The following is a 17467-nucleotide window of genomic DNA, read 5'->3' as shown; positions in this document are numbered from 1 at the left end:
CTGATGTTTGAGCAGCACGCCGTTCATGAGTGTTGGCTGCAGTAATGCTCTGACTCATAACAACCCCCTCACAAACCGTTCAGCCAAGTCCCTCAGCCCGGGCCAAGGCGAGGCTCTCGCCCTGAGACCCTAATTGATTTGATGGACTTTCAGTGCAGTTCACACCCGTTCTCAAAACAAACAGCCGCCCTAAGATTTTTCTCCGTGGAGACAAAGAGGCAGCACCGCCCTCTTGCAGCCACGCACGGCTCAGCCTGAAAGGACAGTCTTCGCCCTGCCAGACTTGTTAATTTCACCGATGGGCCTCAGGGAGGTCACGCCGTTGCGTAGATTCTATGAGCTATCCTAACCAACTCCCAGGTCAGAGAGTTGATTCAAGGTTCATAGTTGCTGTGTGTGTGTGTGTGTGTGTGTGTGTGTGTGTGTGTGTGTGTGTGTGCGTGTGCGTGTGCGTGTGCGTGTGTCTGTGTATTAACTTACATTAATCAGGACAGCGTTGGCTCACGCTCCCCAAGTTGCTCATGGAAAGAGCAGTGAGGCCTGAAGAGGGTGATCAATGAAAGCAGATGGTGAGGTAGGCGGGAGTTGTGTGTTTTCAGGAAGGATTTGGGTGTGACACACCACCCTGAGCCCTTCTCCTCCACCTCTATGCCGCCTTGTCATCGTTTGTGTCTCTTCCCCGAGGAGGTCAATGGTGCCAACTTCGTAAAGGTCACAGGCTTCTCATCTGAACTTGTTTTTGAGGTGAAAGTGGACTTGAGGTGAGAACGGCTTCATAAGCTGAGGACTGACTATCTGATGGTGTGAGGTAGCCACTGTACCGTAGTAAGCTACAGTAGGAACATGGTCAGATAAGGTTTTTCCCTGTGGGCAAGAGTGTTGGTTTTACTGGACAACCAGTTGCTCAGATCAATTAGTTTGGTGGGAGGTAAGGGAAAGGAAATGTAATGTAACGGTTGATGTTTTCTTTATAGTTTGTTGGTGCAACAGTGTTGACCTTGGCTCAAAATAATGTCCCACTGAAGAATGTTTAATCTCCGTCCTCTCGTCTGTGTACCTGTAAAGACATGTAAGAGTAAACTGTGAGTAAATGAAACAAGTGTGTGTGTGTGTGTGTGTGTGTGTGTGTGTGTGTGTGTGTGTGTGTGTGTGTGTGTGTGTGTGTATGTGTGTGTGTATGTGTGTGTGTATGTGTGTGTGTGTGTGTGTGTGTGTGTGTGTGTATGTGCATGCATTTGTGTGTACAGTAGGTACAGTATGTATGTACATTACATACATTAGTTGTTGCACTATGTGTGTTAGTGTGTGTTCTTTGACCAGACCATGTCTGTCCAGCTCAGGTCACATTAACCCAATTCTCACAGTTGTAGAAAAAAAACCCAGCCACTCTTAATCTACTGTACTGTGGCCTGAAGCTGCTTCATGCTGTTATAGTACCACCATCGCTGCACCACGATCATGTTATTTACTGCTTACATTAACATGCGGCTTGATAAGCATATTTTCCTCAGTAGACATAACAAGATGTTTTATCACCGAGGCATTCCACCAAATATAGCAGGGTGTGCTGCTTGTTCATATTTATATCCTGGTATTTTACAGCCTTGCATAAATAAACCTTTTTTTTCTGTGGTGGAATTTAAGGCCGAAAATGTGCAATAAAAATTGACTTTACTTGAACATTAAGACAGACTGGGATTGTAAATTAAAGCCCTTCCCCTGTAAACATGAATCAAATATTTATTTGCAAAATAAGCATACCCATTTGGAACATACCATAGCATAAGCATACAGGTAAAAGTTATGTATGGGTAATGTCATGTGACTATGAGGTTTCTATTTCATCGTAGAGGATTCTACCATATAGCAATAGCATAACCACTTTGAGTTGAGGTCATAGTGGTTAAAACAAGAACATAGTAATAGATATGTTTTAATAAGAGTCAATATAGATAACATCAATTACTATGAACAGTCAATTACTACAGTCAATTACTTTGAAGTATGACATACAGTACATGTGCTATAGATAGTCACTTTAAAATAAATCCATTGGCGATATGCACTTTTTATGCTGTGGGTTGTTGTTTTCAGTGGATATTTATCAGATGAAGTCTGCTCTAGATACAGATGTTCACATATAAACAAAGAGATCATATTTCTAGGAATGAAATGAACAGCTAATTATTTCCATTGTGGCTGTGATTACTCGTAATTGCACATTACTTCTTTTGTTTTACCTTTCTAATTGTAGTTAATCTTGTCAACTGTATGACAACGTTGCATGTTTTTAGCAAACCATGTTGGCACATCATTAGCTGGGAAATCTGCATTTTGAATAATTTCTTGATTAACCGTTAAATCCAAATTAGATCTTTATTTCACTAATTGCATGTTAAGGAGTTTACAGTATCAACGGATAGGCTGATATATGAAACTCGAGGTGTTCCAATTTTTGATTTGTGGAACAGGAACCCATTTTCTCAGTCATTAGGTAAATGGGGAAATATGAATATTCATAACAAATTAAAAACATTAAAACCATTAAAAACATTCAACCATCCAAAGTAACTTTGAGGATACACAAACAGGACCCCACCAAGTCAACCTCCATGGTTAGTCCCACCTCAGTCCCAGTGCTCTACTTTCAGGTTGGGGGGGTGCTCCACTGCTCCCTAAACCACGTTACCCTTTGACCTCTTTATTTGGCTCCGTGCCAAAGCCATTTCTTCCTGCATTAGTCTCATCATAGGCTTTAATATGTGCCACCCCGTGGGAGGGCAGCCGCCCTGGCACGTGCACGGCGCTGTGTCCAAATGGCAGTGTCTCAGACACACACACGCCGCGCTGCGTCTTGACAGCTCACTCCAATTACTGGCCTCCCTGTCGCATGCCCCGCATCTCCCCTCAGCACAGATCGCATGTGACCCCATCCGGCACCGCGCGATCGCTGGTGGAGGGAAAACGGGGAACCACGCAGGGAATAAGCACACGCGCCCACACACACACACCCACACACACACACACACACACACACACCCACACATACACACTTGCGCACACACATACTCTACAGTACAGTATACACTTGCACATAGGAAAGTCACAGGCGCATGCTCTCTCTCTCTCTCTCTCTCTCTCTCTCTCTCTCTCTCTCTCTCTCATAGTGTGTTTGTGCAATATCTTCCTCCTTATCATAATACCATTTTGCATTTCTTGTCTGTTATCAAATTAATCTGTATACTTAAAACGACATACATCCAATTAGATGGGGTAATGTAGCATGGTGGCTTACTGGGGAACTCTTTTTTGTTGATCATCTGCTTTTGCAGTAGATAGTTGCTTATATAATGGAGTCTAGTCATGTGCACACATACAGTACTGTCACAAAACACTGACATGAAGACAGTATCTTTAACACTTGAAGCCCCAGGCCCTCATTATTAACCAAAGTACCCAGAGTGACGCCATTTGTTGACATTAGTGTAACAGTGTAATAATTGAATTAGGTCAATACCATGCAGAATAATGAACTGGTTGTGTTTAGTCAGGACATAAGAATCATTAGAATATCACATTTTCTATTTTAAAGAGCTTACATATTGAATATAACATATTGATGGACATAATTGGTGTAACTCTACTGTAAAAAAAAAACAAAAAAAAACATGCAGTCAATTGTGAAGCTCCAATGCTTGATAACAAGTAAAACAGAAACATGACTGTCAATACACCAGTCATTTGCTAAAGTTAAAAAAAGTAAAAGTGGACACAAAAAAACGCCTTCTTTCAGTGGCTATGCAATTTAAGCAAATGCGTCAGTAAAGTCCACAGACAAATCCATCAGATTTTATGCTCCACCATACAAACCACATTCCAAAACAAATATTGATATTGAAGTGTTCCAAATGTCTGTAATCAGGGCGAATTTGTCTGTCTACCTGCATATAGATATCGTGCCCTTATCATCAATCAGACACACATGGCTCCTGTAGCCTAAATTTTCATACAGGTAGAAAAAATATGGTGGTTGTAATAGACCACATCATTACGCATTGACTGCCCACTTTCAGTATTGTTATCAACATCACCGGGCCTTACGCAAACACACATACTGTAGCCTATATACAGACAACAGAGGAGATATCATAGGATGCTCATTAAAACAAGGTCTAAATAGACTGAGAGAAAAAGTGTGTTTCAGCATATGGGGGTCTCTTCTTCTGCTGGCTTCTATTCACATGTAATTGAGCATTAATTATGCAAATAACTGTTATTGTCTTTCTGTCTATGTGTGGGATTCATTACGGTTGAAATGGGTAAGCCAATCATAACTGTACGGTCAGTTTCGATTCGCCATGATGAGGGTAAAAGCTACGGTGAGGAGCTTTGGGAGCAGGTGTGCAGGTGCACTTCAGGACATGCTTGGAAGTCATGAAAATGCTTCCAGATTTTTTTCTATGTGTGATTTTGAAACTCTAACAATGCTATTATGTTAAAAGCAGACATTTACCAAACGTCAGAGAAGGAGGAGGGCATGGGTTTCACAACGGCAGAGTTATTTTATAATAGTGTCACAGCACGCCCGTGGACGTCCATTTGGGACGACTAGTGTTCAGTTCAGTTCATCTAATTTACTCTTTTAAATTTGCATTTACAGGAAATAATGCTGGAAAATATATTTTGTCTCGGATGATGAAACATTACATCTGCATATTTTCCCTGTATATATCAACATTATGCAAATGCCATGGACAGAGGTAATGCGGCCAGGTTAAAATTCGCTGTTTGTTGGTGGTTGGGGTGGGACTGCGAGGCATTATGTAACCTTATGGTTTTTGTGTTGCCATGTCTCAGTGTAACGTGTCTCTGGGCTTTTCTGGGGGAGAGCTGTGGAGACGACAACACATGAATTAAAAGTACAGATGAGCCCAGTGGGCCTTTGTGGAGGCTCATCTGCTGTGGCACCGGAAAGGAAAAACTCATCAGGAATGTGACTGAGAGAGACAGCATTTAGTTTGTGTTAGTTTAGGTCTGTGTATTGGGCTACTGCTGTAGGAGTGTGATAGGTTACACTGGTCCAATATGGGGCATCATAGTGATGTAGTTCAGTGATTTGTGTTTTCAGCTCTTTCCAGGGCAAGGGAGGCTGGTGGACGTGCTCATTTTAATGCATGGAATGGAATGAGGAATCCCTCATTCCATTCCATGCATTACAATTAGCATTCCTAATTCCATAATATATATATTTTTTAATGTATTTACAGTAGAGAAACTGTACAGGGGGGTAGTGGGGATGAAGAACCTGGGCGCCAGGACAGTGAAAAGCTGTGACCAAGTAGCGCAACTGCTGCATCCACATAGAGGCGGTGGCACCAGGCGGCCAGCCGAAGTGGATGATCGGGCAGGGGTTTGCGGGCTGACCATTGCTTGCAAGTTGGGAGGGGCTGTTCCCTTTGCCGCCCGGTAGGCGAGCATCAGGGTCTTGAATCTGATGCGAGCTGCTACCGGGAGCCAGTGAAGGGTGCAAAGAAGGGTGGTGACATGGGAGAATTTGGAGAGATTGAACACCAGACGCCCGGCAGCATTCTGGATGAGCTGCAGAGGTCTGATGGCGGAGGCAGGGAGACGGCTAAGAGTGTGTTGCAGTAGTCAAGGCGAGAGATCTGGACCAAGAGTTGTGCTGCTTCTTTGGTGAGGAATGGTCATATTCTTCTGATGTTGTAGAGATAGAATCTACAGGAGCGTGCTGTCGCTGTGATGTTCGCCGCACAGGATGGTGACTGTCAAGGATCACCACAAGATTCTTGGCTGTCTGGGAGGAGGTCACAGTACAGTTCTCTACTATGATGGAGAAGTCTTGGAGAGGGCAGGCTTTCCCCGGGAGGAAGAGCAGCTCAGTCTTGTTAAAGTTGAGCTTGAAGTGGTGGGTTGACATCCAAGTGGAAATGTCTGCAAGACACGCAGAGACACGTGTTGCCACCTGTGAGTCAGAGGGGGGGAAAGAGAGAAAGAGTTGAGTGTCATCTGCGTAGCAGTGGTAGGAGAAACCATGTAAGGAAATTACTGAGCCAAAATATGTGGTATAGAAGGAGAACAGTAAGGGCCCTATGACAGAGCTCTGGGTGACCCCAGTGGTGGGGGCTTGTGGAGAGGACAGCGATCCTCTCCATGTCACCTGGTAAGAGCGATCGGCCAGGTAGGATGTAAACCAAGAGAGTGCAGAGATAGAGATGCCCAGTTCTGAGAGGATGGAGAGAAGGATCGGGTGGTTTACTGTGTTGAATGCAGCAGACAGGTCCAGAGAATGAGAACAGAGGAGAGGGAGGAAGCTCGAGCAGAGTGGAGGGCCTCCGTGACAGCAAAGAGAGCAGTCTCAGTAGTGCCCAGCCTTAAAGCCGGATTGGTGAGGGTCATGGAGGTTGTTCTGAAGGAGATAGTGAGACAGTTAGTTAGAGACAGCACATTCAAGGGTTTTAGATAAGAAGGAGAGAAGGGATACCGGTCTGTAGTTGGACAGCAGACGGGTCAAGAGTTGGTTTCTTAAGAAGAGGCTTGACTCTGGCTGTCTTAAAGGCAGCTGGGACAGATCCTGTGGATAAAGAGGAATTGATTATGGTGGTAAGGAACGTAAGGAGGTCTTTGGAGATGGATTGGAGAAAAGGGGAGGGGATAGGATCGAGGGGGCAGATGGTTGCCTGCTTGGAGGTGAACAGTTTTAGAATATCATCAGGGGAGAGGGGGGAAAGAGCTGATAAACCAGAGACCAAGTGTAGCGTAGTGGGTTTGGGAGGAGTGGTAGCAGTGTTGGCGAGAGGTATAGAGAAAGAGCTGCTAATGTCATCAACCTTCTTTTCAAAGTAGGTAACAAAGTCATCCGCAGACAGGGAGGAGGGAGGAGGGGGAGGATGTGGGTTGTGGAGTAAGGAAAATGTGGAGAACAGTTTCTTTAGTTTGACTAGGAGGCGGTAGATTTGAGGGGAAGGGAGAAGGATACAAAATGATGACCAGAAACTGAAAGAAGGGTAACAGTAAGGTTGGAGGTATGGGAGGATCTGGTGAAGACAAGGTCAAGCCGATTACCCCCTTTATGAATCGGAAGAGAGTGGGACAGGGTAAGGCCGAATGAGGAGAGAAGGTCAAGTACTCCAGACGAGTGAAGCTTCTCTGACTGGATGTTGAAGTCACCCAGTAGTGAGAGCGGTGTACCGTCCTCAGGGAAGAAGCTGAGAAGGACATCTATCTCATCTAAGAAGTTGCCAAGCTGACCTGGTGGACGATAGATAACGACAATGTGAAGTTTGACGGGGGAGGTGACAGAAACAGCATGGAATTCAAAGGTGGATATGGACAGGTGTGACAGGGGAAGGACATTATGTGGCCACTTAGGTGAGATGAGGAGTCCTGTGCCTCCCCCTCGACCAGAGAGTCTAGGGGAATGAGAAAAGGAGTAATTGCTGATGACTAGCAGGGTTGCAACCCCTCCCACCTAACGATCAGTTTACGACCAGACAGGTTTCACCACTCAATTCCAAATATATTTAGTCCTAGTCCAAGGTGAGTAGGAGTTAAATGCTTGCAGAATAGTTTCAGGCCCTCCCACTGGAGATTGACAGCAATTGGCTTCAAACAGATAGCTTTCAACAGAAACTAGGTCCCAGAGCTTAAGGCAGGCTAGCCACAGCAAAACACAGCAAAACTACCAGCAACACACTGACTTTAAACAAGATTAAATTAACTTACTTAGTCTAGAGAACAGGCTTCACCACTCAATTCCAAATGTATACAATGAGCCCATCCACACATGTTTGATACCTTTCCTCATTCCATTCCATGCATTACAGTGAGCCCATCCTCCAATTTCTGCCTCCACCAGCCTCCCCTGGTATAGGGGCAACTTCATGTTAAGTATCACTGATTACAGTGCGTTGCACACTATGGCTCTGTTCAAATATGAGGTCCTCAGTCAGTCAATTACAAGCCAACCCAAAGTTGCATGGCGGGAAGAGGGGGCGAATGAATCCCTGTTGTTTGTGAATTTGGACTTGTATGTATGTATTCATATCTACCCAAGAACAATCCCTTATCCATCTGATCCTTTTGGCTTATTTCCAAGCAGATATCCCCCTCTCCACATGCAACTCCCCTCTCCTCTTATGATTATTTTATCATTTTAAATTCTTTATGCTGGAGTGCTATGGCATTAACCTTGGTAGAGCAGAGCCCAGTTGGGCATACAGTACACACACACACACACACACACACACACACTACAGTTATTTGGACGAGGCTCCGGCATGGCTCTGTCCCGGTCCCTCGGTTGGATTCCGCTCGTCCATTAGTGCCATCTGTGCCTTCCTGCGCCCGTCTGTGAGGGCCCCGCCGACGCCAAAACGTCTGGCATTTCTCTGGAACAACCAGGGGATGGTGCCCAGAGCTTTTAGCTGGCAATGATGTGCACTTACTCTGACAAAACCAGGGGAGAAGAAGAGAGCGAGCAGGAAGCTGGGCAGGAAACAGCTGCACCTACAGTGCTATGGTGTTGTGTGCTTACTGTGCAGGATTCAGGAGACAGCAGTTATGCTCAGGCCAGCAAACAGACAGAGTTGGGTTGAGGATGCTATACTCTTGAAAACATTTTTTTTAGTTAATACCAAAAAAAGGTTCTTCATCTGTCCCAGTAGGGACACCCTTTGAAGAACCCTTTTGGGTTCCATGTTAAACCCTTTCCACAGACGGTTCTAAATGGAACCCAAAACGGTCTAAATTGTACCCAAAAGGGTTCTTTCAATGGGACAAATGAAGAACCCTTTTTTCTAAGAGTGTAGGAATGAACCAGCATAACTTTGTATCTATCTGTCAGTATTTGTTCATGTTTCCGGGTTCTTGTGATAAGGCACACAATTCAAGGGGGTCTATAAGTGAACCAGATATCAGATGTGTTGACCTTTTAACCTCAGTCAGATAGCACTGTTCAACAACACTGTTACAATTGGAGAAGATCTCAAACCAAAAGTCTATTAAACGGAATATATTTAGACAAACCTTGGTTACTTTCTTGTTATGTTTCACTAACAATACTTACATTTTCTCTATTTCAGTTAGGGACATTTGACTAATCAGGTTGACAGTCAGGTCAAACTGAGTGAAGTATGTGTCTTTCTTGCTGCTCCGCAGTCAGAGAGAAGGTGTGTAAACAAAAAGCTGTGAAGATTGGCTGTATGCTGCTGTAACCTCAAACCTTACTATAATTTAAGGACCATCGCCTAGCAAAACTGTCTCGGTTACTTTTACAAGCTTTTACAGACCAGGAAGTTCCCTTTTGTCCTTTCCCTTTTTTTGAGAAACACAGAGACACAAACAACGTCACCACTGAGGAGACCAAACAGACTCTCGAGCCAGCTTCTGCACTCTGTCTGTGTCATGCTTTGCTCCCATTCTGCAGTGGACATGCGCGAAACCTCCCATTGACGTCAACTGTAAATGCTGCTGCTGTGGTTTTGGCCTGTCTACCCAACCTGTGACAATATGTCAGTGCTCACTGTTGGACTGGTAGTGCTAGTAGGGCTGTCCTGTGTGATACATAGGATGCGGTGGTCAGTTGGATCGCACTGGCTTTTCCCTTCTTCCTTCCAGTAAAAACATCCCCTTGTCATGGAAAAAAATGCAAGCCAATGATGAACAATCTGTAAACAGTATGTCACCAGCCTGCCAGCGAGCGTGAATGTTTTTTACTGTTGGCTCTAGATTAAAAGGCATCCCTCACTCCCTCACTCCCTCCCTCCCTCCCTCCCTCCATCCCTCGCTCTTTTTTCTCTTTCTTTCACTCCATCCCTCAGGTCAATCAGGGAGTCATCAATGCTTGATTGCTGATCATATGCCACTTTATTTACACAGAAGAACTCAATTGGAGCCAGCATTGCTCTCTGAAAGACCTCAGCTGTAAATATGGTGTCATCACCGGTGAGATTTTATGTCCTTGTAAATTACGACAGCAAAGCTCTCATGAAAGGGCTGCTCATCATGACAGGGGATCTGAATTACAGGGATCACCACCGTGTCTAAATCAATGTTAACATCCTAGCATTCCTACAGTATACAGTATATGTTGGTATCTTATAGGGCTTAGTTAAACTGATACCTCACAGCTGTCTCTGAAGTCACTCCATTGATTAGACCCCATTTTGAAAAAAGGTTAAGGAATTTCAACCTGATGGCCTCCGTGAGGACTTTCCATCCCTCTTTCCATCCCTCTCCAGATTATCCTGGAAAATTCCGGGATTCGGTGGAGACACTGGAGACATACTGTATCTTCCATGTACCTTGCGCTTGTATAATTTTTATTTATGTATTATATGACAAGAAGAAATGCCCAAGTTGTCAGTGAGCATCATGTTGTTGGCCGGGCCTCGGGCGGCTCTGATTTCCCAGCAGGCCAGATGGCAGTTCTATGTGGGCAGTGTGTGTGTGTGTGTGTGTGTGTGTGTGTGTGTGTGTGTGTGTGTGTGTGTGTGTGTGTGTGTGTGTGTGTGTGTGTGTGTGTGTGTTGTGTTTGGAAAAGGGGCTGTGGGATGAGGGCCTGTCTTGAGTATGGAGGATTGCTCACACTCTGGCACTCCTGCCGTCCCCTTGCAGCTGCGCTTCTCCCTCCATTTTGAACTTCTTAATGTGTTCAATATGTAGCAGAGGAGAGGATACAGGATAAAGCAGAACACATGTCTCATATGTGAGAGACTCTGCAGTCAGGGGCATCCAACGTGTCTTTGGCTCAAGTTTTATTTTCCAATAAATGCCATTGGTACCCCCAGAAAGAGGAACTGGGTTAGATTTACTATGAGAATTATGGAGAAGAGGATGTTTGATTTTTGCATTTCTTCTGCCAGATAAGGATGTTTTTTTACTTGATTTATGTGAGTGGTGGCTCAAAAGCTCAAATGTCAGCGTCAAAAATATTCCCTCATTGCTTTAGGAATCTCTCATGTCTGTCCAAACAACTATTTAATTATTGTTTATGATGTCTTATTTCAAATAAAACATTTCAAATATGTTTTATTGAAGCGTTTTATCAAAGATAAGGACCACAAAATGGCGTCGGCCAGGGACCAAGCTCTACAGTAGGTTCCACCCCGGTTTTTTTTCCTTCTGGATCTCACTCCTTCATGTACTGTAGGAACTGGAGAGTGCAAGACAGCTCCTTGGGGAGTCGTAGCGTTGGGGGAATCAAGCTGTTCAGAGTATGAATAGCAAGAGATGAGATGCAAAATCACACGCGGACTCCACTTCTGGAGAGCTGCCCAAGTACAAGCCAGAAATCAGAGCACAAACATGTTCTCTGAAACCTGGCCGAGTGTGGACCTCTGCAGCTCTAGTAAACTTGGAGGGGCTGAGACCGAACCAGTATGGTTTTACCTCACCAGGTTAAAGCTACGGTCAGATTAAACAAAATAGGGTGCCATTTTGACAGAGACGTCGCCAAAAAAACGACTGTGTCATTTTTGAAATACTTGCCGTAGCATGCTGCTTGTTTCATAACAAATGTAGAATACTGCACATTGCATTTGGGTTATTGCATATGCACACTATTGAAATAAATTATCGCCGCCTTCTCGTGGACATTGCACAAGGAGAGGTTGCGAAATAAATGCTGGTGAAAGAACAGTGAGTAATTTTGGCAACATCTCTGCATTTTTTGGCTGTCTAACTGGAGCCCTATTGTCTGATTCAAGTGTGTTTGTTGAGTATGAAGAAGCATTGAGTTGTTTCTGGGTCTCTTATTACCCCCACTGATTAGTTTGGCATTTCCAAATGACAGAGGAGGAGGTACTGTACCTTTGCTGACATCTATGCATTACTGTACATGACTGTATGAATACTACATAATCAGTCCAAACATCCCTCATTTGATACTGAAAACTCCCAGTCTACACAATGCTATTAGAATGGTGTATCTTGTTTTTAACAGCCTTGAGTTATAAATAGACATCTGAATGTTGCTGGAATTATTGGATTTGAGAAACCAGGTGTCTTTTTTTATGTAATGCATTTGGATTAGCTGCTGCATTGCTTCACCATGGACCTTTTCAATGTATCAGAAGTTTTCATTTGAAACTTCACTACTCAATGTATTTCAATTTATTTTAATACAAACCTAATGGAGTGATTTTAATGGAGCCTATTAATCATAGCTTGCATTTTGGATCTGTGCTCCACTCCCAAGTATGAGAAGAAGAAGGAAAAAAAACAACCTCCCTTGTCTCTTCACTTATCCATCGACCCCACCTCAGTCATCATCCATGCACCCATCCATCCAGTTATCCACCTGTCCATCTGATGAAATTTCACTGACATTCCATGCTGACATGTAGACTATTGTCCTCTCCCTCTGGTGGCACAGGTGGGCAGCGCCCGTCATTCCTCCCTTTCCCTCTGTCTCTGTGCAACATGGCCCAGTTACAACACACACACACTGCCAAGTCAGGGCTCAGTCGTCCGGGAACAGGGGAGCTGGAATGCGTTTGACCGTATTGTGCTGCACCTGCTTAGCCCTCTCTCACCAGAGCCCCACCACTTGCCTGCCGTTCTGTGCCGGGGACCAGCATTTTCACAAAGTCCCCCCCCCCCCCCGCCTTAAACCCCCGAAAATCCACTGAACTTAGCCGCTCTGGTGGCCACGGCCAAAACAGCATCTGATGCGCCTTATTTGTTGACTGTGTGAGATTAGATGCAGAGGGTACACGTCGAAGGGCTTATGATGCAGAGACGGAGCAAAGCCTCCCTTGCTCTGAAGCAAAAAAAAATGGAAGAATGCACTATTCTGTCCAAAACCTAGAGCCGCCAGTCCACGCACAACTAGCACAGCATAACCTAATTGTGTAGGTGCAAACTTCTGTGGATGCCCCCCTATGATGGAATCATGCATCTCATACAAGTCAAGTCAAGGTAGCTGTGGCAGTCAGTAGTTGAAGCACAGTAAGTACTCGGTGGAATCAGGACTGTGCTTTTGTGAGAGAGAGAGAGAGAGAGAGAGAGAGAGAGAGACATAGAGAGAGCGACAGAGAGAGAGAGCGACAGAGAGAAACTGCTGGGGTTGTTGGCTGGTGTGGATATTAGCTGTGCTAGAGCTCCCTCTTGGTGCCAGTGCGCCCACTATTCCCCAGTAGGGGACCCAGCAGTGAGAGTGGCTCAGACAGCTGGCCGGCTGCGTCTCCTGGTCACTGCCAGTACAGGACCCCCAGTGTGTGATCAGCCCACCACTGTACAAGGCATACATTGAGTCTGTCGGGATATCCAGTAAAGGGACAAAAATTGTGTGGGAGAGGAAGAGAGTGCATTTTTTATCCACATGTCTGTGTGTAAAGCATTCCTTTGGAGGAGGATAGGATGTGCCAGAGTTCAATGTATTCATTGCACATCTTGTAAGAAGATTGCATATTGCTGACAGATATTCTGACATTATATTCTGATAATATATACAAATTTAGTCTTCTTTTGAGGTAAAATAAAAAAGGGTCTGATTTTCTATAGATTTATTTTGCATAATAATTTGATTCGTTTAATTTATTTATCTTTTCAGTAATTGATTAAACCAAGTATTTTCCTAAATCGTCTAAATACAACGTGCATTTTTGTAGATTTAGAAAGATTCAGATTAGATTCAGCATATCAAATATTTCAACTCATGGTGGTGGCATTTTAATTAGATACATTTTGCATTCATTTTGTGGTGGAAATATTACAGTTAAAGCTTGAATGTGTTGCTTTGTTACAGCTATGAAATGATGTATAAATTGTTACTTTAGAAATAACTTTTTTCATTGGTTGAATATGAATGTAATTTTGAGGTGCCATTTTTTATCCAAGTCTAATAGCTTATCTTTTTCTCTCATTTCAGGGGCGGTGTATGAATTTCAACCGAGTGCAGAATCATTAGAAGAAAAAGACCTCCATCGTTGGAATACAAGAATTACTACTCTCTGTGGATAGCAAAACTATTTCAAGTTTCTGAACATCCTTTATTCATTTGACCCATGTCCAAAATCACTGTCCATTTGCTTCTATCCGTTTTGTGCACAAAAGGGACACTTCTTTCCATGAGATTTTCTGCCTCTGAAACTGTGTCTTACATTTAAACATTTCCTAATGGCCACAGTAGGGATATCATTTTTATTTTTCTACTTGTCTTTTTTATTTTACAAGAGCCAAAGCAAACAAACAGTGCGGCACAAAATGTGCCGTTCGGATTCGGTTAGCTTTTTGTGCGCACCAAAGGCTTAACATATTCTGACCATATTGTGCCTTCTGTGGAAAACCTAATTTCATGGACACAGACGGAAGCTATCTTAAAAAAAAAAAGAAAAGAAAAACACAGAGCAAAAGAGGCTGTTTGCCGTTGGCTTGGAAGTAGAAATAATCCCAGTGGGCCTTGCAAGTGCAGAAGTCCATTGCCTTTTGGCAATGTCTCGTCACAAAACCTCTCCAACTCCACTATCATTGAATGCCTGGCGGGAGCCCCTTTTGACTGGAGATCTTGTCATTTTAACACTGAGAAGTGCACACGCATGACAAATTGTAGACAGGACGCCCTAAGGTATTGGAAGCCCAAGACTTTGCCCTCTCGTTTTTTGAAGACACCTTTCTTTCATTATGCACCCGGGACAAGAAAATTAATAGAGCGTTATTCCACCGCAGGACACCCCGTGACCGAAAACCATCTCCGGCTACGTTTGAGGGATGGATGCCTCCAGACCTTGACATGGTGCTTGGGTGTTTTTCCCCCCCCTGTTTTTTGCAGTCTGCTGTATGCTCAGCTAGGCGTAGCACATCACAATCCATAAACATGCCTATCAGTTAAGAGTTTTAAGATATAGATACAGCTGTCTCCACACTGTGATCCCCACCGTCTCAATTCTCCGAGGGCCCCCTCGCGTCACAACTCAGTAGTTCCCTCAGCGCCAGAATATCAAAGTTTAATTAAAATAATTAAAGGCAACAGCAAGCAGCAGCCTGTGAAAGAGTTGGTCATCTTTTTTTATGCCTTTTGACATTGAATGACCTATTACTGTACTGGCATTATTTGGAGATAAAGAGGGCACCATGCCTTGGCGACGGTGCACCATGTCCAAAACGTAAAGCCAAAGCAACGGATGCGACGGACGGATAAGTATTGCTCATCTCCAGAAAGCCATACACCCGGGCCCCCCACCCCAAAAAAAGCGAGATATATATTTGTTGTAGATTTCTCAAGCGTGCTGTCATGACGCCAATCCCAAATGATGTTAGTGTGAGCGGAAACACTGTGGGGGAGGAGAGGGGGCAGCAGCTGAAGAAAAGGGCTCCAACGATCCAGTCACTTTGGATACGGTACTTCAGATGCAAAATGGATATTCGAGTCGAAACCTGACAAAGCGTGCCCGCTTTGATGGGAACCGGTATAGACAATGACCAGTGGCTGGGTCAGTGGGATGTCTCTGTGCAAGCAGGGAAGCTTATCAAATGACACTAAAAATAAGTTCAACAACCATCAAGTTTGAGGGGGAATGGGCGAACATTTCACATTTGGTGGGCATGCAAGTGCGCGAGACGGGTTGGGCGCGCACGTTGTCCCTAATTATTCCTTTGTTGTCTTGGCGGGGATTGTAAGGGACATAAATAATCCTGATGGTCAACAACCAAACCCATGGGGTGCTGTGATATTTATTTCCAACTTAAACACACATTTAGCCTCTTGCGTAATCTTCAGCATGACATTTTAATAGGCTAATCAGCTTCTTTTGAGATGGACAGAGAGGATATTTAGCAGTTATATATTATCTTTTTTTATGTTACATCTGAGAGCACAGGACTGTTATTAACCCATACTAATGAGATATTTACATACCAGTCAAAACACAGCTATCCATCCTAATAACACATCACATTGAATTTAGGAGCCTTCCCCTTTCCTGTGCCATCTCCAAATTCTCCATGGAGAGGTTTTATTTTTTGTATTTTATAAGTAAATAGATTTTTAAGAATGTATTTGTTAACACTTTTGGAAAATGTCATTAGCCAAAGATGCCTTTCTAAAAATAATTGCTATGTAATTGTGCAGTTTTAATTTAGTTATGTGCATGGAATTTAGTGTGATATTTTAATGTGAGATGCCCAAAATGCCGAACAATGCTTTTTTGCACAAGCTAAGAGTTGATTTGAGTGTGGCTATGTCATGTTTTTTTATTGTTTGTTTTTTAAAATTTTGTTTTGAAATGCATACATCTTTAAAGCCCTTATTACTGTTTTGTTTAATTTGTAATGTTGTGAATTATATATACTTTTATACATTTATATTGCACGTTACAACAAAATCAATCGGGTTATTGCAAAAAGTGTTCAGCTGTGCATAAAATATTGTAATTTGATATGATTTCATTCAAGAGGTTTTCGGTTTCTCTTTCTCTTGGAGGGCAATGACAGTTAATTGAAAGATCCATGAAAGCATGTTCTTAATTCATTCATGCAATATATTTTCTCTGAATTACCATTACCAAAAAACATATTGTGCAAAATACAGTATTAAATTATGTTTTTTGTAAGTTGCCCTTTGATTGTACAATGTCTGTCCTCAAGTCTGCATTTTGAATACTAATAATGTAACACCTTTGATTCAATCATCCAGGGTCATGTTATGCTAGATGCTTTGTAAGTAAGATACAATGTGTATCTAGATACCATGTGTACAACTTAGTTTTTCTTTGCACTGTATGTTTTTTTTGTGTGTGTTTTGCTTCCTAATTTCATTTTTATGTTATTGTTTCGCACTTATGTGTAATGTGTCAAATGTATTATTAAATCTTTAAATGGAAATTGGACATGCTCCCTTTTTACACTCTGTCCCCAGCTAGCAAAGACATGCTAAAGGCTATGTTTAATTGGGCCCATACAGATTTATACGGCCCGACAGGGAATGTGATTATATGTTGTATGTGGACAGAGGAGTGGACAGTGGGCAGCCTCTCCCCCTGTGAAGTCTAACACCGGAGGCACTCCGCACACACACTCATAAATGCACACATACACACACACACACACACACACACACACACACAAATCCCTCTGAGGTCCATGAAGCCCCCGAAAAAGAGGTCTTCCATTTAGGAAAAAATATGCGCTTGTACACCTTCTGTTTCTCAACATTTACATGCTGTGATGAGATGTCTGCTCTGTGTGTGTGTGTGTGTGTGTGTGTGTGTGTGTGTGTGTGTGTGTGTGTGTGTGTGTGTGTGTGTGTGTGTGTGTGTGTGTGCGTTAAACCCAAGGAACAAAACCCGTTCCCTCTTTGTTATGAAGGGGAGAGACAGCGATGCTTCTCTAACTAGGTAATGCAGAGAGGACAGAAGGAGTGTGAGGGTAGTCTGTGACTGTGGCAGATACACAACACGCATGGCTATACTAACAGCATACACAACATTTTTGTTGTACCTCAACTTCC

General features: G+C 43.4%; 1 protein-coding gene across 1 annotated transcript in view; it reads left to right on the top strand.

Moving 5' to 3' along the window:
* The window catches only part of antxr2a (ANTXR cell adhesion molecule 2a), a 53025-nt gene extending 36189 nt beyond the window's left edge, over positions 1–16836 (top strand). Inside the window, exon 17 of the mRNA XM_083673928.1 lies at positions 13892–16836. Coding sequence (XP_083530054.1) covers positions 13892–13930 — 39 coding nt within the window. The 3' untranslated portion in view covers positions 13931–16836. The remainder of the gene's footprint in view (positions 1–13891) is intronic.
* Positions 16837–17467: the final 631 nt, after the last annotated feature.

This window comes from Argentina silus (assembly GCF_951799395.1).
Source record: "Argentina silus genome assembly, chromosome: 7".
Lineage (NCBI taxonomy): Eukaryota > Metazoa > Chordata > Actinopteri > Argentiniformes > Argentinidae > Argentina > Argentina silus.
Note: the sequence above shows the minus strand (reverse complement) of the source record. Positions and strands in the feature narration are given on the sequence as shown.